Source organism: Chiloscyllium plagiosum, chromosome 6 (assembly GCF_004010195.1).
Source record: "Chiloscyllium plagiosum isolate BGI_BamShark_2017 chromosome 6, ASM401019v2, whole genome shotgun sequence".
Taxonomy (NCBI): Eukaryota; Metazoa; Chordata; class Chondrichthyes; order Orectolobiformes; family Hemiscylliidae; genus Chiloscyllium; species Chiloscyllium plagiosum.
This window is the reverse complement of record NC_057715.1, coordinates 98,268,709-98,291,292: the sequence shown is the minus strand read 5'-3', so window position 1 is coordinate 98,291,292 and position 22,584 is coordinate 98,268,709. Positions and strand designations below refer to the sequence as shown.

Below are 22,584 nucleotides of genomic sequence, written 5' to 3'. Positions count from 1 at the left end.
TCCTACTCTCCAGAGAATATGGAGCCAATTTCTCATCCTAGGATAACCCTCTCATCCCAGGGACCAACCTGGTGAAATTTCATTGCTTTGTTTAAGCTCCTTCACAGTGATTCCTGATTGTGCCATGGTCTATTTGTTGAATGCACTGAATAAATGCAACTTGTTGTCTTTGGGTTTACCTGTCACAGGACTGGGAATCGGAGAAACATTCTGGTGAGGCTCCGCCACACTTGACTTCAGCTCCAGTTTGCATTCTTGAGGTTTGCAAGATGATGATGACTTATGGTGATTGCTTTTCAGTTCAGTTGATGACTTTAAGGTCTCCTAATAACGAAAAGGTTGTAAGCTTTTAATGGAATTTGCAGTTTTATACAGGAAATTGTGTACAAAAACATAAAAACAGAAATGTCTTCTGGTATAACGCTATTCAGAACTATGCTGAAAGTCAACTCTTCCTCTCCCCAGACGCTGCCAGGTCTGCTGAGTTATCCCGCATTTTGGCTTTTCTTTAGACATTCCCACATCAATAGTATTTTGCTTTTGGAGAACTATATTATTGTTGTATTAAAAGAATAAACACTCTCCATAACAAAGAACAAGCAACTATCACCTGAAATCAGTGTGATATAAAGTGCATATTATACTATACTTATATACCTGTGATGTTAATGGCACAGAATGAGGCCAGTTGACCTATTGTGCCCTTGCCAGCCAATAAAGATCTGACTACATTAATCTCATTTTCCAGTTCTTGGTCCACAGACCTGGAGACTATGGCAACGCAAGTGTCTAAATATTGCTTAAATGTTATGAGAGTTTTGATTCAACCACTCTTTCAAGCAATGAGTTTCAGACTCCCACTACCCTCTGAGTGAAAATAATTCTCCTCAACTCTACGCTGAGTCTTCCATCTCATACCTTAAATCTATGCCGCCTGGTTACTGACCCCATAATTAACAGAAAAAGTGCCTTCCTATCCAACCTATCTATGCCCCACATAATCTTACACATCTCTACCATGAATTCTCTGAACTTTGCTGTTCCCAAGGAACACAACTGCAGTCTATCCAAACTTTCCTCATTGCTCAAATACTCCAATCCAGGCCACATCCTGGGAAATCTTCTCTGCAGCCACTCTAGTGCGAACACATCCTTCCTATACTGTGTGACCAGAGCTGCATACAATACTCCAGTCTGGCTAACAAGGGTTTTAAACAGTCGCTGCATAATCGCCTTGCTCTCATACTCTATGCCTTGGCCAATAAAGGCAGGTACCACATATGCCATCGTAACCACACTCTCTACCTGCCCTTCCACTTCCAGGGATCAGTGGATATGCACACCAAAGTCCCTCAGATCTTCACTACTTTCCAGGATCCTAAAATTCATAGTGCAATCCCTTGCCTTATTATGCCTGCCCAAGTGTATTATCTAACACCTTTCCAGCTGAATTCCATTTGTCACTGCTCTGTCCAGCTACCCAGTCCACCAATATCCTCCTGCAGCTTACACCTGTCCTCCTCACTGCTCATCTGCAAACGTTTTGATCATACGCCCAACACGTAAGTCCCAATCATTACTGTCCACCACAAACAACAAAGGCCCAACACCAGTTCCTACAGTACCCCACTAGAGTTCCAATCACAGAACCATTCCTCTACCAAATGCTCACAAATTTTGGATTCAATGTACACTATGCCTTTGCCATGGGGTCTTAAACTGCCATGACGGACCCTATCAAAAGCCTTGCTGAAGTTCATGTAGACCACATCAAACACATTACCCTCATCAACATTCTCAGTTACCTCCTCAAAAAAATTCAAACAAGTTTGTCAAACACAACCCTCCATTAACAAATTCTTGCTGATTATCCCAGATTAATCTGTGCCTCCAAGTGCAAATGTATTCTGTCCTTCAGAATTCTTTTTAATAAGTTTCCCACCAGATTGGGTGGCCTGTAATTTCTTGGTCTATCCCTTCCTCCATTTTTAAATAATGGGACAACAATAGCAATCCTCCCACCTTTGATACCTCACCTGCAGCCACAGTGGATTTGTAAATTACTGTCAGGACCCCTGAGAGCTCCTCCCCTGCCTCTCTAACTAGCCTGATACGTCTCTCATCCTGGATAGCATGGTAGCTCAGTGGTTGGCACAGCTGCCTCACAGTGCCAGGGACCCAGGTTTGATTCCAGCCTCGGGGAAACAGTCTGTGTGGAGTTTACATGTTCTCCCCGTGTCTGTGTGGGTTTCCTCTGGGTGATCCGGTTTCCTCCCACAGTCCAAATATGTGCAGGTTGAGTGGATTGGCCATGAGAAATGCAGGGTTACAGGGATAGGGTAAGGAGGTGTGTCTGGGTGGGATGTTCTTCAGAGGGTCGGTGTAGGCTTAATGGGCTGAATGGCCTGCTTCCACGCTGTTGGGATTGTATGATCCTAAGTATAGATTTATCCATTTTTAAGGCTTTTAAACATTCTCGCACTATCTTACTCTCTCTATGGTAATTTTTTTTCTTATTTTTCATTGTCCTCCACCTTGATATCTATACCTGCGTCATCATTTTTCATTGTGAAGACTGACATAAAGCATTCATGGAGGACTGTGCCTGTGGTTTCCAGCTCCACATACACATTACCTCTATAGACCCTAAGGGGTAATGGTTCTGTTATTCTTTATACTATCTATAAAAGAACCCATTGGTGTTTTCCTTTATTCTGCCCACCATTACTTTCTTATGCACTCTCTTTGCTTTTGTAATTTCCTCTTTCATGTTCTTCCTGTACTTTACGGTAGCGCCTCTGCCATATTGAGTCCTCAGTAAATGTCATAAGCTTCTCCACTTTTTAAAATCCTAACCTTTAACATCCAGGCTCCTTCAGTCTTGGTCTCACCCCTGTCTTAACAGAAATGTATTTGCCTGTACTCTCGCTAATTTCTCCACAAATGCCTCTCACTACTTAGACAGTTTTATGTGCAAGTAGCTGTTTCTAGTCCACTGAGCCAAATCAAATCTTAGCAAAATTTGCCTTTCCCCCAAATTAGAACCTTTTATTCCTGCTCCATCTTTATCATTCTCCATAAACTATTCTAAACTTAAGGGGTTATAATCACTGTCTACTGATGCGCGTTCCACCTACCCAGTCTGATTTCGAATCTTAGATCCAGAACTACCTGCTTGTTTTGATTTCTATATATTAGTTAAAAACGTTCCATTGGATGCAATCTAAGAATTTTGCTCCCTCCTTACATAAATCTATCCCAGTTAATATTTGGTTCTTAAAAACTCCTATTACTGTTTTCTTATTTTTACACTCCTTTGAAATTTGATTACATATTTGATCCTCTGTTTCTTCCTGACTCGGCAGCAAGAGTATACACCTAAGTGTGTGTTTGCCCATTTAGTGTTTTTGGTTTCTACCTATATGGCCTCTTTTATGTGACTAATATCCATGGACCACATGCTCTTTTACAATAGTTATCACAGCAATGTTAAACAAATGCATTAAGTGTTCATACAGCACTACTTCATCCAGTAGTGTCTATTCTTAACTTCAGAATCTAGAGGCTGCATGATGACCAGGATTTCTACGTTCAATGTGATTAGGCATTTATTAAAAGAAAGGATTTGCTGTGTATTAGATTCTTGACCATTCTCCCATCAGGCTCTCCCTGTCTACATCAAGTTATAATGCCCTGTGACACAGCATCCCTGAACAAAACATAAACATACAGATAACATATTCTGTTTGTAAGCAACCTGCAAGGAATCAAACACTTAAGGATAGGTGGAGAGCCACCATAGGACAATAATAAGCCTGCATGAGAGATAATGGTGAAAGTTAGGAAGTTTCATGAGCAGATCATCATGAGGTGGAGGAATGACCTCAGTTGGTGGGATCATCCATAACGTCCTGTAAGGTGTGTGTGTGCGTGCGCGTGCCTTTTGCATGAATACATCATTAATCCCACATACCAAATGGTCTCTCAACATCTAATTAAGGATTAAAGCAAAGTCACATTAATTTGTTGGTATTTCTGGAGGCAACTTTTTTAAACAGTATGAGAGGTAGTCCCTGGAGTGATGAAGGGGATTTGTTTGCATTGTGAGAGTTTTACAGTTGGACAGATAAAATACTAAAAAGCATTATTTGATTTAAAAGAATTAGGAATACTTTTTTTTTTGCTTAGGTGGAAACCTGAGAGTTTGTAATGCTTTGTAGTTTCAGCTAAAAAAGTCATGTTTGGAGTTAGAAGTAATTACAGTTTCTCCTGAAGAAAGGAGATAGTTCAGAACAGTTAGGAAATTGGTAACCTCAGTGTAAGGGTTTTAGTTGAACATTCTGACCAGGTGTGTTTAGTTAGAACCCTGAAGGGATTATTTGAAGCTGAGAAAGTATAAGATAAGTTGTGTGAGCCATCAAGAAAAAGGCTATTAAACTCTTAAGATCAGGAATCAAAAGATTCAAACAAGTCAAACCTACAAAAGTGAGAGAGAAGGAAATTCTCTCTGTTATTTGGATACTGTAAAATGATGCTGTTGGGATACATGGGATTATCTTTTACTGTGTGCTTTGAATCTTTTCACTTATAAAGTAAATAGTTTGGTTTACTCTATTTCTGTTTTATTTAATTTTGCATAATAAACTTTTGGTTTATTGTTAAATCCAAATCTGCAGCATTGCGGACTTGTGATTCTGTGAAAGCCCACCTTGTTAAATAAAATAAAAGTAAACTATGATCTAAGAAACTAGATTTCAGTCCAAGACTTGACACCCAAAATAACATCAGCTGGGATCATAACAATAACTAGAAGAAATGCATTTGCACAGCCCAAAGCCATTCTGCAGTATAAAGGTAGAACACTCTCCTTCTAAAACTTATAGTTCCTTGATACTGTGAAAGTTCAGAGCCTGATAATAATGGTCAATCACCTTGAGATAACCAGGTTGTATTAATCATGTTCATTTAATATAATATCATAGAAAAATCATATAAGAATAACAGTGGTATAATAATAGTCTTTATTATGTTCAGGCTTCCTGTTTAAACTACCTGGGCTACAATCACACAGAAGTTATTGAAAGGCTAACAACCATTTGTGATGATAAGAGATCCCAGTTGATGGTAATAGTTGGACACATTAGATTCCGGAATGAAACCTGTCTTGATAGGTCAGATGTTTAATTTTTATAGTTGGTTATTATGGTAGTTAATCACTGAAATGTATTCACATAAATCTGCAGATTTTCTTTAACAACAGAACACAAATGTGTTAAACAAACAGCATAAAAACATCAAAGCTATATATAAACATAAGACAATTAGGAAAATTTTAACAAAAAAATATGAAAAAAATTTCAACTTGTCCTTCAGCCCTTTACTCCATTCCAGAGAAATTTTACTCTGATTTTAATGGTAAACTTTTGTTAACTAACTTCACCCTCTGTGTTTTTCCTTGGGACTGTGGAAACAGTTTCACGATCCCTTTCCAAGGCCTCTGGCATAAATCTGATGGTCTAAACTTTTTAAAGTTTAACAACTTGACAATTTCAATCCAAGCTATTAAAATGCAGAAGCTCCATAAATGAGAACACTTTGGCTCCCCTAAAATGTACGTCTTGTTTGGAACAAGCTTGAAGGGCCGAATGGGTCACTCCTGCTAAAGAAACTGTCCTCTTTTCTGATCCGAGCTCTCAGTTTTTCTGAACTGAGACCTTGAGCCTCCTATTCTGAAGTCAAAACTAATCTAATGGCTTTCTAGTCCGTTGTAAATTCAGCAGTGAAAACCTTATATCTATTATCAGTGTAGGGGTCCTATCAGGCAGTGACTGTAGTCCCTTGATTTCCTGGCATTGACGTACTTAGTGCACTCTTCCAAATTGCTTTCTGACCTGTTTAAAAAATGACCTTCATAGAGCTGACTCATATCCATCTATTTCTCATTTAAATCCAAATTCCAAAACACAACATATCGTATTTCCGTCACAGTTGAATTAGTAATTACAGGAGGAAGTGCACAAATGCTGCTCATTTCATTACTGTGGGAAATAAGGCCTACTTTTCAACCACTCCCTTCAACTGCTTGGCAACAGTTGATGTAAATCATATTCCTCCCACATAGTGTTCCTAATTATAAGCTCTATTTAGGTGTCAGTAAATAATTGTGCTGTAACAAATTGTGCAGTATAAATGAGAGCTGCATTCTTCAATTGACTACCAACCTCAGGCTGCTTTTCATTAAAAATTATTGTTAGGAAGCCAGAATCCCTAGTTTAGTGAAAACAAGTCTTTTGATATGCTGAAAAGTTCAAGGAGGAAAGGATATTAATCTTACTGTCCTCATTACATTCTGCTGCAGCGGTGCCTCAAAGCCTGGGAGACACACATGTACTCCTGAAAATGTTAAACATTTGAATCTTGTTGGGCTGACACTTGCAAACAGTCTCTGTTTGCCAGAAGTTAATCTTGCTTGAGCTGCTCAGTTTATAAAGATCAGCAGTGTTGGAAATATTTTGACTCTGTGATGAATTATTAAAACCTTGCCAAATCTTAAATCACTGTCGTGTGGATGGATTTCCACTCTGCTGCAAATTGACAGTAGCACTGACTTTATCTCTTTGCATGGCAGATATCTTTTTGTGGGGAGCATAAATTAATGGGCATGTCTGGAGTAGGCTTCACTTTTAATTGATAGCAGCCGCATAAATGAGGTCAATATAGTCAACTCAAATTACCACGATGCCAAGACGCTGGTCAGATTTGATAGCACTCCTACTGTCTGGGTTATGGGTCCTTTTAGTTTCTAATGATAAGTGGTACACGTTGAAAAGGCAAAGAACATTTGGGAGGTACTGTAAGAGGTGTATAAATATAATGCATGCACAGAATATACCCATTCGCTGCCATTTGTTTACAGTATATGGGCATTTGTTGCCCATTCTTGAATGCCCTTGCTCAGAGGGCAGCTAAGAGTTAACCACATTTCGACAATAAAAGCTAAATACTATGGATGCTGGAATTCAAAAATAAACACAGAAATTGCTGAACAACCTCAGCAGGTCTGGCAGCATCTGTGGAGAAAGCAACGGAGTTAACACTTCAAGTCAGGTATGACTCTTCTTCAGACTCTCCTGAACAAGACTCAAACCAGATTCAAAACATTAATTCTACATCTCTCTTCACAGATGCTGCCAGACATTGCAAGTGAAATGTAGGCCAGCTGGGGTAAGAATGGCTGATTTCCTTCTCTATAGTGCAACAGTGAACCAAATGGGCCTCCACAACAATCAATGTTAGTTGTTGATTATCATAAATATTAGCTTTGCTTTTGAGATGCACGAATTAAATTCAAATTTGATGAATTGTCATGGTGGGATTTGAACCCATGTTCGAGAGCTTTGGACTTTGCAGTGGATCACTATGTAACATTAGCACATGCCAGTCTGCTTCATTCATTGTTTGACTTAATCTATGAACATATAAAATGGGGTGGTTAAGACCATCTTATCCACAACGTTTATCCCATACAAATCCCGTGCAGTCATTCTCATAGTTGTTTTCTTCACAACCCTGTCATTTAACAATCTTTAATCGTCTTTCATGGGAGGATAGCATCATTGCTTAGAACAGGTTCTTCTATTTATATCAGGATCTGCTTCTGCATCTATCTTTTGAATTTACATTTTAAATAAAATGAATTAAAGGTTAGAAGGTCTGTGTATGCATGGCTCAGTCTATTTGTGCACATTATTAGATGAGGAGAAATGACCACTTTATGCTGACGAGAGCAGTAAAATTACTGGTTCCTACAGGAAAACATGCATTTATAAGCATCTCGGGAACCTGGTTCTCTGTCTAAAATGTAAAACGAAGGAATATAATTGAAATGACAACTGCTGTTTACCCATAAGGAATAATTTTATAAGTATGAGCTGATGGTGAGAAACCTTGCCTATTCTTTTTTTAATGTTGGTCAAAATGTTCTTATGGTGTTGTTGAAAAAAGGTACATTTTGTCAAAGCTTTTCATCTTGCTCTCATCAGAACAACTTGCAAGAACACCAATTTAAGGGGCAAACCAACATATCCACTGTACCTAGAGGAAAGTCTAATCAGACAAGATTTATTTCCTACTGGTTAATCTTTATATGACTAGCTTTGATGTTCTCTAATTCATTTATCATGAGGGGCATGGATAGGGCGAATAAGTAAGGTCTTGTTCCTATGGTGGGGGAATCCAAAATTTGAGGGTATTGGTTTAAGGTGAGAGGATAAAGATTTAAAAGGTACCTGAGGAATAACTTTTTCACATAAGAGGGTGATGTGTGTATGGAACCAGCTGCCGGAGCAAGTGGTGGATGTGGGTACGATTACAACATTTAAAAAGTATCTGGATGGATACTTGAATAGAAAAGGGTTTGGAGGGATATGGGCCAAATTCTGGCAAATGGGACTTGTAAGATTGGGATGTCTGGTTGGCATGGATGAGTTAGACCGAAGAGTCTGTTTCCATGCTGTATGACTCTGTGACTTGCATTAAACATTTAAAGTTTTCATATCAGAAATACAATTTTAATAATCACTTTCTCACCTACATTAGGCAGAATTCCTGATAGGAATATTCAAACTGAGCTTAATTGGTTTGAATTCTTTTTTAGTGTGGTACATTGCTCATTATTGTTCATATTATATTTAAACAGTCATTCAACTGGAACCAAGAACTGAAAACAAAATCACAACATGCAAAACTTTAGGAGTCCAGAATTCAACATCATGGCCACAGATTCCTAACAAGAAACTTTTATAGTATTGATTTTGTCCTTAAGATTAATGAAGAACATCAGTCTAATCTTTATTTGGTGTACCGAACCAATTTCAGAATGGAGTGATTGATGAGCAGTATAATGTGGTGTGTATATAAAAAAGGAATGAAGGAGACAGCACTACACAACTTTACCTTATCCACTCCTTTACCATCGGCAGTAGCTTTGGTTTCCTGGGCTGGCATTTTATCTTGCTTGCCGAAATGCTGCACCTGATACCCTTTCTGCTTTTGCCTAGCCATGGTGACCCAAGCTGGCACAGAAGAAGCTTCAGTGGATGATCCATTGTCTTGGATGTGTTTGTCAAAAAGTTGCCCTTTTTCTGTGGAAAGACAACAAAGTCAACCAATTCCTGTACTAACCCTGTGTACAAGAGAATGTTGGTGAATGAAGAACCATATAAATACAGACAATTGAAAGAATATAAATGTCAAAATAGTTCTGATTCTTTGGATTTATTTCATTGCCACCAATTTTGTACTTATAATCATGTTGACTGACATTACATTGGAAGCTATGTTGATTAGCAAAGCATTGGCTGAGTGTGTTGCAGGGTCATAGTGACAAATTTCAACCAGTTCCGAGATGATCTGGGCCATATATATCTGAGGCCCACCCATAATCAATTGCATGTTATGGTATGAGTCTATTTGAGACATCAAATTGTGTCAAAGGTCATACTTTATTATGACAAGAACAATGAAAAGGCTTGGAAGAACTGATGAAAAGTCATTACCCTGAAATGTAAACACCGTTTCTCTCTAGAGATGCTGCCTAACCTGCTGAATGTTTCCACTTTGTTCTTGTTTTCAGCATCTGCAGTATTTTTATTTTCAATCCATTTTACCCTCCGCTTTATCAATGCACATCAACAGAGGGCAGTAGTGAGAAGTGACTGAGGAGGATTCTGGGAGAAAATGGCTTGCTCATCATAACCAAGAAGGGGACAGCGGAGGGCCTAGTGTCAATCTATAGGAAAGAGTGTAGACATGGCAGGAGAATGGGTGACTTCGTCAAAAGGAAAGGAGACAGAAGGTCCAGGAAACTAAAAACTCCTTGGAGATGTCTAACACTATGAAATTTTCAATACCTATATAGTTAGCAATACAACTGAGTTCATAGAATCCCTCCAATGTTTGGGATGGCACGGTGGCTCAATGGTTAGCACTGCTGCCTCACAGCACCAGGGACCCAGGTTTGATTCCCGCCTTGGGTGACTGTCTGTGTGGAGTTTGCACATTCTCCCCGTGTCTGCGTGGGTTTCCTCCCACTATCCAAAGATTGGCAGGTTAGGTGAATTAGGCAAAAGTGAGGGCTGCAGATGCTGAAGATCAGACTCTAGATTAGAGTGGTGCTGGAAAAGCACAGCAGGTCAGGCAGCATCCGAGGAGCAGGAAAATCGATGTTTCGGGCAAAAGCCCTTCATCAGGAATGAAGCTAGGTTAGATGAATTGGCCATTAGTCAGGGGTAAATATAGGGTTTCTCTTCGGATGGTCGGTGTGGACTTGTTGAACCGAAGGGCCTATTTCCATACTGTAGGGAATCTAAAAAAATGTAGAAACAGGCTATTTGGCCCAGCAAGTCCACACTGACCCACCAAAGACTAACCTACCTAGACCCATTCCTCTACATTTTCCCCTGACTAATGCACCTAACCTACACATCCCTGAACACTATGGGCAATTTAGCACAGCCAGTTCACCTAACCAGCACATCTATGGATAGTGGAGAAAACCCAGGAAGAATGTACAAACTCCGCACAGATAGTCACCCAAGGCTGGAATCAAACTCGGGTCCTTGGCTTGGTGAGGCAACAGTGTTAACCACTGAGCCACCGTACCAGGTTAGGGGTGGATGACTTTGAGGGAAAACCACAAAATCATGGTGCCCAAAGCTTTTCCATTTAAATAGTAATCAGCTCATCTATTCTTCTTGTCAAAATGGGTAAGGGAATTAAAGAATGGGATGTGTAAGGTGCGCATAAGGAGGAATAGCTGCGAAAGCAAAAAGTAATTTTTCAAAACTATTTCTTGTAATTTGAGCATCACCTGCAGGACCTGGATTTGTTGCCCATTTCTAACTGCCCTTGAAAAGTCACCATGAGGTGGTGGTGCTGGTGTTGGAACTGGGGTGGACAAAGTCAGAAGTCACATGACACCAGGTCATAGTTCAACAAGTGACTTCACCTGTTGAAGGAGCAGTGCTCGGAAAGATTGAGATTTCAATAAAACCTATTGGACTATAACCTGATGTCGTGTGACTTCTGAGCTTGAAAGGTGGCAGCGAAATGCCCTCTTGGGTCAGTGCAGACCATATGGCATACATACATCCACATGCTATGAGGCAAGGAATAAGGCAGAGCACAAACAAGGAAATGCTGTGTGGGAATCAGTTCTGTTCAGGCTATGGGAACATTATCTGTGGACTGCAACCAGCCAACATTAAGCAATGCAGAATGTAATGTCTTATGTGATATTCTGGAATGTTGCTCATTTATTTTGAGCAGAGGAGCAAATGAGAAGGACAATGTTTGTAAATAAAAAAAAAGTTAATTATTCATCTCCCTCATGTAGAATACATGAGCAGACAGTGCAGTAGTGGGTCAAACTCTTGAAAACACTCCCTCGTATTGCACAGTCTGTACTAAGGATTGGGCACAGGAGAACAAGTGGCCTGTTATCAGTCGGCCTTTCTAGAACAGTACATGTTTGTGCTACATCCTCTACTTACAGTCTGTGGCTGTGTTTGGCAGGTTTCCCATTCATCTGTCACACCTACTGGCCAATTGGTACCACTTACTGTCAACCACATCAAAATTATTTTTATGGCCCTAATATATTGTTGCCAGCATTTAAAATGGGTACCAGAAATGTTTTTTTCTCTGGAATTGTACAGCGTCCATTTGGAAAAAGTGAGGACTGCAGATGCTCTCAACCAAACAGTCTGACTTTTAAAAAAAGGCTGGCCAGCATTTAAAATGGGTACCAGAAATGTTTTTTTCTCTGGAATTGTGCAGCGTCCATTTGGAAAAAGTGAGGACTGCAGATACTGGAGACCAGAGTTGAAAAGTGTGGTGCTGGAAAAGCACAGCGGGCCAGGCAGCATCCGAGGAGCAGGAGAATCGACGTTTCGGGCATAAGCCCTTCTTCAGGAATGAGCCTCATTCCTGAAGAAGGGCTTATGCCCGAAACGTCAATTCTCCTGCTCCTCGGATGCTGCCTGGCCTGCTGAGCTTTTCCAGCACCACACGTTTCAACTCCAGCGTCCATTTGTACAATTATTGAAGAGACAATCATATAGTTGTTTTACCCCTTAGAATGATGAGCATGAGTTTCCCTGGGAAGTTAAACTTACTTCATTTAATGTACTGTTTTGCTTCCTCAGCGTAAACATTTGATCAATCAGTTTGCACTCAATTAGGGAGCGTTAGCGTTTATAATAAATGGCACAAATTATGAGGATACATTATGCTAATCTCCTAGAAGGTTGTAGCAAAGAAATAAAAGATAATTGGCCCATTAAGAATTGTTTGCACATGAGAGATAAAGTTTAATCCCAATTTGCAGCTCAGTCCCCATATTCTGAAGTTCCCCTTTTTAAAATGATTTTCTGTCTGCTTTAATGACTGTTTGCTGTAGAGTATGCCACTTTCTGTGCATGAGAGTCAGCTTTTGTCACGGATTAGTCAACTCCCTGACTGGTCTGTCCAATCTTCACACAGCAATTACATTTTATTTTGCTAAACGCATCCGTCTTACTTATAACTTGTTATCTCATTTTTCCACATTGCTTCTCAAAAATAGTGCATTCAAAAGCAAAATAAATGAATACATTTTGAAAATTCGGCTTTCTGATGAATTGTGTGCAGCAAGGCTTTACTTCTCAGAAACATGCATTATAATAGGATTAATAAAGTGAATAAATCATCGCATAACCAAATTTTAAAAGTTGATTCAATCAGGTTAATTAGTCCTATTGTACAATGGAATTTAGATTTTAAACTTTTATTTCAAAACCCCCAAAATTGTGTGTAAATCTGGCCAGAAATTAATGGCAAACAATTAGCAGCTCTGCACTTTTATACTTCTACCTTCTTCGGAATGATCATCTTGTAAAACTTCAGCAGATTTCTCTGGAAGAAATTAAATCGATTAACCCAATAAGTTGTTAAAATACCCAAATTATTAACCACGTTAAATCCCATCTTTCCTTGTTTGAAAACATGCAGCACCCCAGAGTCTAAGACGATTCTGGGCCTAGATTAGGCCTAGTGCACAACCAAACTGCCATGGAATTTTAACTAGAGTGTGCACCACAGGACGCTGTGCTCAGTAAAGCCTACTGGAAGGAAGATGCCAAAGTATATGGAATTTACTAACCCACAGAATTTAACCCAAGACCATAATAATATTTCATCCCACATATGCTTATTTAGCTTTGCATTGAAATGTATCCACACCTCAAATACCGCTCCATGTAAACGATCTTTTAGATCAAAAAGAGAAAATGTTGCCTTAGACTTAAAACATGCTATTCCAGGCTCCTTACACTCCTCCTACTCTGCACTGCAATCCTCGTCAGCCCTCCCTTATGAAAAGTCACAGACATGAATTAGTACCTCTTGTCCAGATTTAATGATGGATACACCAATTGTGGGAACAGGCACCTTTCGGGGATACATGACTCCCCTCCCCTCACTGCCAAGAAAACTCAGTGGATCAAGCTTCAATCAACCACTAGAAAGCTCGCTGGAGATTTTCTTGTTGAATCACTGGCCTCAATAATGAAGTCTCACCCTCCCAGAGATCGTCACTGGAGACCCAAACTTTATGGGCTTAAATAGCACGAAGCTAATTGACTGTCTTTGCAGGGAGAGGGGTTTCATTGACAACCATCCTCTTGCTCCGCCCGCTCCCCCATTCCTGCTCCTGCTTGGTCCATATTGAGGCTAACTGAGCCAACTCCACTTCAAACCGTGAAGGCAGGTCACCCCATTCTCCTGGGAAACCAGACACTTTTGCTTTCCTGCAGGGACAGCAAGTGATTGAGTAGGTGGTGGTGCGATCTTTAAATGACTGGCAATAGACAACTCAAGGGGCTTAATCGGTGGCAGGTCAAGAGGTTGCTCATGGACCTTTCTACCTAGCACTTAGTTGCTGAGGTGGCAAGACAGGGATGAATACCTTCTCCAGGGTCGTCTTGCTCAATTATGTGCCCTCCTCACCAACATCTTTGCCACCTCCAGGAAGAGGATAGTACACACTCTTTGCTTGCTCTCCACAGATGCTGAAAAATGTGAAACATCCCATAAAATGACTATTTGACCCACATGAATATTAATGAGGCCTGGAGCTTGGAACATAATGTGGCTTCCATTGGCATAACAAATTGCATAGGTCAATTGTGAAGAAGAATTAACACTTATCCCTCTGCAACCAGAATACCGGAAGAGGTACTCACTGTACTCACTGTATACCCATGACTGCGTCACCAAATACCAGACAATGCCATTTACAAGTTTGCTGATGACACCACCATAGTCGGTCGAATTTCAAATGGCAACAAAACAGACTACAGACGGGAGATGGAAGATCTGGAAAAATGTGCAAGTCAGGTGAATTCGCCATGCTAAATTGCCCGTAGTGTTAGGTAAAGGGGTAAATGTAGGGGTATGGGTGGGTTACGCTTCGGCGGGTCGGTGTGGACTTGTTGGGCCGAAGGTAAGTAATCTAATCTAATCTAATCTAATCTGGAAAAATGATGCACTGAGAACAACCTCACTCTCAATGCCGGCAAAACCAAAGAACTCATTATTGACTTTCGGTGGGATGTTACTTATGCCCCCTACACACTAACAGCACAGAGGTGGAATGAGTGGAGAGTGTCAAGCTCCTGGGAGTGGTCATCCACAACCAGTTTTGTTGGACTCTTCATGTGGTTACAGAGGCCCAACAACATCTTTTCTTCCTCAGGCAGCTGAGGAAATTTGGCATGACAGCGAATACCCTTGCTAACATTTATAAGTGCGCCATCGAAAGCATTCTGTCTGGATGTATCACTACCTGGTATGGCAACTGTACCCCCATTCAAGATCAGAGATGGTTACAGAGAGTGGTGAATTCAGCCCGGACAATCACAAACCTCCCATCAATAGAATCCATCTACCAGGCCCGCTGTCAAGGAAAGGCTACCAGCATTCTCAAAGATCCATCTCACCCTGGCAATGTTTTTCTACAACCTCTACCATTGGGGAGAAAGTACACAAGCCTGAACACAGACACCAGCCAGTTTCGAAACAGTTTCTAACCTACTCTTTTAGAATACTGAATGGACTCACAAACTCTTAACATGCGCCTGTACCTGTGTTTCTGTTTGTGCCTCTGTTTACCTACTATTTACTTATCAATGCTATTTAACTTTGTGATCTGCCTTCATTGCTTGCAAGACAAAGCTTTTCACTGTGCCTCGGTACGCGTGACAATAAATTCAATTCAATTCAGGTAATGAGCCTGTAATGTTGTTGATTGGTCCTTGTCACATTGTAACACTGTTCCTGCTATCCATATTGCACTGCAGCATCCATTTTCAACACCGGGTCTAACACTGTTGCTGGGAATTAGCTGCTCTTTATGGTAACAGGCCAAGGCCCCTTTGCCTTGTTGGACAGCTGATTCCTGCCAGGTTTCAGGACTTGAAATGGTAACTATATTGCTCTCTTCACAGATGCTGTTAGACCTGCCAAGTTTCTCCAGCACGTTCTGTTTTTGTTTGTGGAAAATTACCTTCTATAGATCATTCAGATCCCTCATGAAATATGCAACACTGGGGCCTGGGAATTTGTACTAAAATGAAGCTGGTAGTCTGATGAAGAAAATGATACAAACTGAAGCCACAACTTTATGTTTTGAGAGAATTATTTAAGGAAGTATAAAACTTCATAGGATTACAATCTGAACACACAGCAATTCAAGTCAAAACAACAGCACTGAGATGAAGAGAGGAAATAGAAACGATTTTGAGGCAGAAGGGATGAAATAGGAAGCAGAAGGGATACGTTTCAGATGATACTGATAATGCCACCAATAGCAATGCAGAGAGATAAGACTTACACCATAAAAATCAGAGAGCAACCTCCCATGAGGCCTACTGAGATATATTAATTCCACTCTCATTAATCAAAGTGTCACAAAACTGAGCATAATGCTTTTTCAAAAAGCAGCAATGCTCAGATAAAGCATTAAACGACCTGTTTGGGGATGAGAGAGGTTTCTGTTAAGCTTTGTTCCATGGAACTGAATAAGTTGTTGAAATGTAGCCAAGTGCGACATCTTTTCAATCACACAGTTTTAATAAAAAGTGATTGATCTATACTTCATTGTTCAATGTTCTCTTTATCTTCTGTCACTAACCTAGTTTAAGATATACAACTTTTGGTTAATTGTGTTTCTTTTCAAAACTGTAAAAAGCTCTACATTTCCACCTTAGTACAAGATTTTAAAGTTTTTCAGATAATAGAAAAATAAATTGACAGCAACAATCATTTGGAAAGTTGGATGAGTCTTTCCGCACTATTTGCATATTAAAAAGCAAGGAACTTTCTCCACTCTACGTCTCCTCCTGCTTTTCACTGGCTGACAGACAGTATCGGAAACATACTCTACAAAGCTCATTCCAAATGGTGATCTTGAAATAGTCAGTTGAAGCTAAGAGGGGGACCCAAACCCCTGCCTCCTCTAGCCCCTCTTAGTTGCTTAACTTCAAGGGCACAGGCACAGCTGTGATTCTATCAAATTCAAATGCTTTGCTAATGGTGGGTGGCACAGTGGCTCAGTGGTTAGCACTGCTACCTCAAAGTGCCAGGGCCTGGGTTCGATTCCAGCCTCGGGCGACTGTGTGGAGTTTGCACGTTCTCCCCATGTCTGCGTGGATTTCCTCTGGATGCTTTGGTTTCCTCCCACAATCCAACGATTAGTGTATGATGCAGATATGATGCAGAGCTGGGCTGAGGAGTGGCAGATGGAGTTCAACCCTGCCAAGTGTGAGGTTGTCCATTTTGGAAGAACAAATAAGAATGCGGAATACAGGGCTAATGGTAGGGTTCTTAGTCAGGTGGAGGAACAGAGCGATCTTGGGGTCTATGTACATAGATCTTTGAAGGTTGCAACTCAGGTGGATAGAGTTTGTAAGAAGGCCTATGAAGTATTATCGTTCATTAGCAGAGGGATTGAATTCAAGAGTCATGAAGTGATGTTGCAGCTGTACAGGACTTTGGTTAGGCCACAGTTGGAGTACTGTGTGCAGTTCTGGTCGCCTCACTTTAGGAAAGATGTGGAAGCTTTGGAGAGGGTGCAGAGAAGATTTACCAGGATGTTGCCTGGAATGGAGAGGAAGTCGTACGAGGATAGGTTGAGAGTTCTCGGCCTTTTCTCGTTGGAACGGCGAAGGATGAGGGGTGACTTGATAGAGGTTTATAAGATTAATCTAGGTTAGAAGTTCGGCACAACATCGTGGGCCAAAGGGCCTGTTCTGTGCTGTATTGTTCTATGTTCTATGTTCTAGTGTAGGTTAGGTGAATTGGCCATGCTAATCTGCCCATGGTGTTCAGGGACATGTAGGTGAGGTGCATTAGTCAGTGGTAAATGTAGAGTAATACGGTAGGAGAATGGGTCTGGGTGGGTTACTCTTTGGAGGGTTGATGCGGACTTGTCGGGCCAAATTACCTGTTTCCACACTATAGGGATTCTATGGCTCTAATGTGTGTTCTGGCCTTTGTTTAATATAACTGTCTGAAACCGTATTCTGCAAGGTAATAGTGGCTCTGAAGCTGCTTTGTGTGAGAAGTGGTGCAGGATTGCAGCTTACAAATGGTGGTCTAGGTTTCCTGGTCATTATGCAGATGATAACTAAGCTTTCTAGTAACAAAGTCCTTCTCTTGGTGCATCTATAGCCACTGTAGCAGCTTCCAGATGTGTGTAGCAAGCTCAGCCAGGTGGGCCTCATAGAATTTGAGTTCCCTCATTGGATCTGTTAATCTGGTCCAATCAGGGAGCCCTCGCTGACAACTATAAACAGTAGTGTCAGAGGTTCTGTTCACTCTGAGAGCTAGCTTCCTGATCAAGGGCTTATGCCTGAAACGTCGATTCTCCTGCTCCTCGAATGCTGCCTGACCTGCTGTGCTTTTTCAGCAACACACTCTCAACTCTGATCTTCAGCATCTGCTGTCCTCACTTTCTCCACAGCACCGAAAGAGGCCAATTGGCCCATTGTGTCCATACTGGCCCTCTGAAGCAGCAGAACACCTGGCCCATTTCCATTTGCCAGGTAGCCCTGACTGTTCTTCATTTTGTGAACATTGTCTAATTTCACTGTGAAAGCTTCAATTGATCCCGCATCCATCACACAATTTAGCTAATTGACCTCTGAGTGAACTGTCACGCTGGCTGACATTCACCAAACCTGCTCTTTGTGATTAGGATTAATTTGTGGATCTTGCAACTGGGCCAGGAGGCTGTGGTGCTGGGATCTTGTTACTCTCCAGTCTGGTGTCTGATGCTGACTGCACCACTGTTTTATGAACATTGATGGGTTTCATCTACATTAAACCTTCCCCTGCATTAAACGTTACCCTACATTAAATCTCTGGAAATCTCAATTGGGAAAATCAAAATAAAATTCATGTCCCTGTGACTTTTTCTTTATCATCTGTCCAATTCAGTTAAAAATGTAGTCTCACTTTCCACAGTGCAGATTGTTCTCATTTAGCATGATGAAGTATTACTTGTTGTTGCTGGATGGCTAATGTGGAACTGTGCCATATAGACCAGAAAGTGCCAACGTCCAATTACCCTTCTGTGAGAAGCAATTATTTTAAGCAGATTACAAGGGACATTGCAGCGTGCGATATCATTAGTTGCACATCTTTTATTATTACTAGTTTCTTCATTCCTTTGATTATTTTTCCAATTTTTTTTCTCCTATTCTTTATCATCTTCCTTTCAACATCACCCCTTTCATCCCAAGATCACAACATAATTCCTCTCCTGACTCCCCAAAGCCTGTCCACCATCTCCAAGGCACAAGTCAGGACTGTGATGAAATATTCCCCACTTGCCTGGATGAATGCAGCTCCGACAACATTCAAGAAGACTGATACTATCGAAGGCAAAGCAGCCGGCTTGATTGGCACCTGATTCACAAACATTCAGTCCTTCCACCATCTATCAGTAACAGCAGTGTGTACTATCTACATGGCGCACTGCAGAAATTCACCAAAGCTCCTTAGACAGCACCTTCCAAACCACAACCACTTCATCCAGAGGGACAAGGGTGGAGATACATGGGAACACCACCATCTGCAAGTTCCCCTCTAAATCACTCACCATTCTGACTTGGAAATATATTGCCATTCCTTCAGTGTTGCTGGATCAAAATCCTGGAATTACCTCCCTAACAGCATTGTGGGTCTACATACATCACATGGATTGCAGCAGCTCAAGAAGGCAGCTCACCAAGACCTTCTCAAGGACAACTTGGGCTGGGCAATAAATGCTGGCCAACCAGCGATGCCCACATCCCGTGAATGAATAAAAATTGAGATAGTGATAGTTTAACTGGACGTATTGCATGGCTAGGCTTAAGATAAAAGATGGAATTTATTAGTGTTTTTCTTAATGCATGATTTTGTTTTTCTCTCAGTGAATGTTTTCTTTCAGTTGAACCTTGCAGAATTTCTAAACCATGGTTATATCTGATCAATTAATGCTTAGCAATTTCGCACCAGAACTTGTTCCTGACACAAGATGGGTCTTGGGGCAAATGCTCGCAGGTAAAAGGATGGCTGGAAAATGGGAAGCCTTCAGAAATGAGATAACGAGAGTCCAGTGAAATTATATTCCTGTTAGGGTGAAAAGGAAGGCTGGTAGGTATAGGGAATGCTGGATGACTAAAGAAATTGAGGATTTGGTTAAGAAAAAAAGGAAAGCGTATGTCAGGTATAGACAGGATAGATTCGAATGAATCCTTAGAAGAGTATAAAGGAAGTAGGAGTAAAATTAAGAGGGAAATCAGGAGGGCAAAAAGGGGACATGAGATAGCTTTGGCAAATAGAGTTAAGGAGAATCTAAAGGGCTTTTACAAATACATTAAAGACAAAAGGGTAACTAGGGAGAGAATAGGGTCCCTCAAAGATCAGCAAGGTGGCCTTTGTGTGGAGCCGCAGAAAATGGGGGAGATACTAAACGCGTATTTTGCATCAGTATTTACTGTGGAAAAGGACACGGAAGATATAGAATGTAAAGAAATAGATGGTGACATCTTAAAAAATGTCCATATTTCAGAGGAGGAAGTGCTGGATGTCTTGAAATGCATAAAGGTGGATAAAACCCCAGGACCTGCCACAAGAATCGGTGCTGGGTCCACGACTTTTCATCATTTATATAAATGATTTGGATGTGAGCATAAGGGGTATAGTTAGTAAGTTTGCAGATGACACCAAAATTGGTGGTGTAGTGGACAGCGAAGAAGGTTACCTCAGATTACAACAGTACCTTGATCAGGTGGGCCAATGGGCTGAGAAGTGGCAGATGGAGTTTAATTCAGATAAATGCAAGTTGCTGCATTTTGGAAAAGCAAATCTTAGCAGGACTTACAACGGTAAGGTCCTAGGGAGTGTTGCTGAACAAAGAGACCTTGGAGTGCAGGTTCATAGCTCCTTAAAAGTGGAGTCGCAGGTAAATAGGATAGTGAAGAAGGCATTTGGTATGCTTTCCTTTATTGGTCAGAGTATTCAGTACAGGAGTTGGGAGGTCATGTTGCAGGTGTACAGGACATTGGTTAGGTCACTGTTGGAATACTGTGTGAAATTCTGGTCTCCTTTCTATTAGAAAGATGTTGTGAAACTTGAAAGGGTTCAGAAAAGATTTACAAGGATGTTGCCAGGGTTGGAGGATTTGAACTATAGGGAGAGGCTGAATACACTGGGGCTATTTTCCCTGGAACATCAGAGACTGAGGGGTGACTTTATAGAGGTTTACAAAATCATGAGGGGCATGGATAGGATATATAGACAAAGTCTTTTCCCTGGGGTTGGGGAGTCCAGAACTAGAGGACATAGGTTTAGGGTGAGACGGCAAAGATATAAAAGAGACCTAAGGGGCAACTTTTTCACACAGAGGGTAGTACGTGTATGGATGAGCTGCCAGAGGAAGTAGTGGAGGCTAGTACAATTACAACATTTAAAAGGTATTTGGATGGGTATATGAATAGGAAGGGTTTGGAGGAATATGGGCCGGGTGCTGGCAGGTGGGACTAGAGTGGGTTGGGATATCTGCTCAGCATGGGCGGGTTGGACCGAAGGGTCTGTTTCTATGCCTGTACATCTCTATAACCTTATGTCCCACATCTTTGAAGCAATGAAAAGTTGATCATTCCAAATTGCTACAAGCATTTTTATAAACAATGTCTCCTGTACTGTAAGGAGCTGGACAGTGAACTATTACAAGGGATTTAAATTTAATTATTATTTAATCTCTGTCCCTTTGTGATTGTTAGTATTACTTGACTATCACAATTGTCAAAGCTGCTCAGCAAACACAATAATTCAAATTCATTTACATCACAATTGCCTTATCAGCGATAATTTCAGGCTAGGTGTAAAATGAGTCATTAAATTAAACCAATAATGACATTTGTTCAGATATTATGGTGGTAACATTTCTGAATGGCTTTGTTGTGAAACTAGCTTTTCCTCTCTTAAATAATGCATGTTGCTAATAATGAACCCTATTGTGTGAATAACATTATATTCTCAACCTATTTGACCTGACTGAGGTAATAATAAGGCACAGAGTACAAAATAATAATCATTGGAAAATGGTAGCACTTTGCAAACAGTCAATTTTGCTGTTAATTACTTTTTTCGGATCATGAAGGATAAAGATATTAGCAGAGTCTAGTAATATTCTAATTAGATGTGGATAGAGAGAGATGATTAAAAAGGCAGATGGAAATGTAGCATTAAATGAATATTTCTCAGACTTACAGATATTGACTAGTGGAGTGCCCAATAAATCACTTTGTGCTTCATCTATATAAATAATACAGACAGGCATAAGACAGTTGATATAAAATGATAGTACAAAATTGAGAGGAGAAAACTGTTAAGAAGAATATAGAAGATTATAGAATGATATAAGCAGCATAGAAAATGGGATTATTAGTGGCAGATGCAGTTTACATGAGGTATTACACAAGACTAAAGAATAAAATGACACTTTTAGTTATAAAATTCTTAATTTGAGGAGGCACAAAAATATCTAGGTCTACTGGTAAATTCTTAATAATCCATCTTAGTTTGGATCGGTACCTGGGACTACGATGTTGTGGCCATCACGGAAACGTGGATAGAAGAGGGACAGGAATGGTTTTTGGAGGCTCCTGGTTACAGATGTTTCAGTAGGATTAGGGAGGGTGGTAAAAAAAGGGGGGGGGGGGTGGCATTGTTAATTAGAAATGGTATAACGGCTGCAGAAAGGCAGTTCGAGGGGGATCTGCCTTTAGAGGTAGTATGGGCTGAAGTCAGAAATAGGAAAGGTGCAGTCACCTTGTTGGGTGTTTACTATAGGCCCCCCAATAGCAGCAGAGATGTGGAGAAACAGATTGGGAAACAGATTTTGGAAAGGTGCAGAAGCCACAAGGTAGTAGTCATGGGCGACTTCAACTTCCCAAATATTGATTGGAAGCTCTTTAGACCAAGTAGATTGGA

At 40.7% G+C, this 22,584-nt stretch overlaps 1 protein-coding gene across 6 annotated transcripts in view; it reads right to left on the bottom strand.

The window, feature by feature from the left end:
• LOC122550867 (CRACD-like protein) overlaps nt 1-22,584 on the bottom strand; it is a 197,077-nt gene that overhangs the window by 5,085 nt on the left and 169,408 nt on the right. For 5 of the 6 annotated variants that reach the window (XM_043692229.1, XM_043692230.1, XM_043692228.1 and 2 more), the window contains 3 exons: nt 12,913-12,954; nt 8,956-9,143; nt 180-324 (listed from right to left, as the gene is read on the bottom strand). In XM_043692229.1, the coding sequence (XP_043548164.1) occupies nt 180-324; nt 8,956-9,143; nt 12,913-12,954 (375 nt within the window). The remainder of the gene's footprint in view (nt 1-179; nt 325-8,955; nt 9,144-12,912; nt 12,955-22,584) is intronic. The other variant, XM_043692227.1, reaches the window with a different exon arrangement.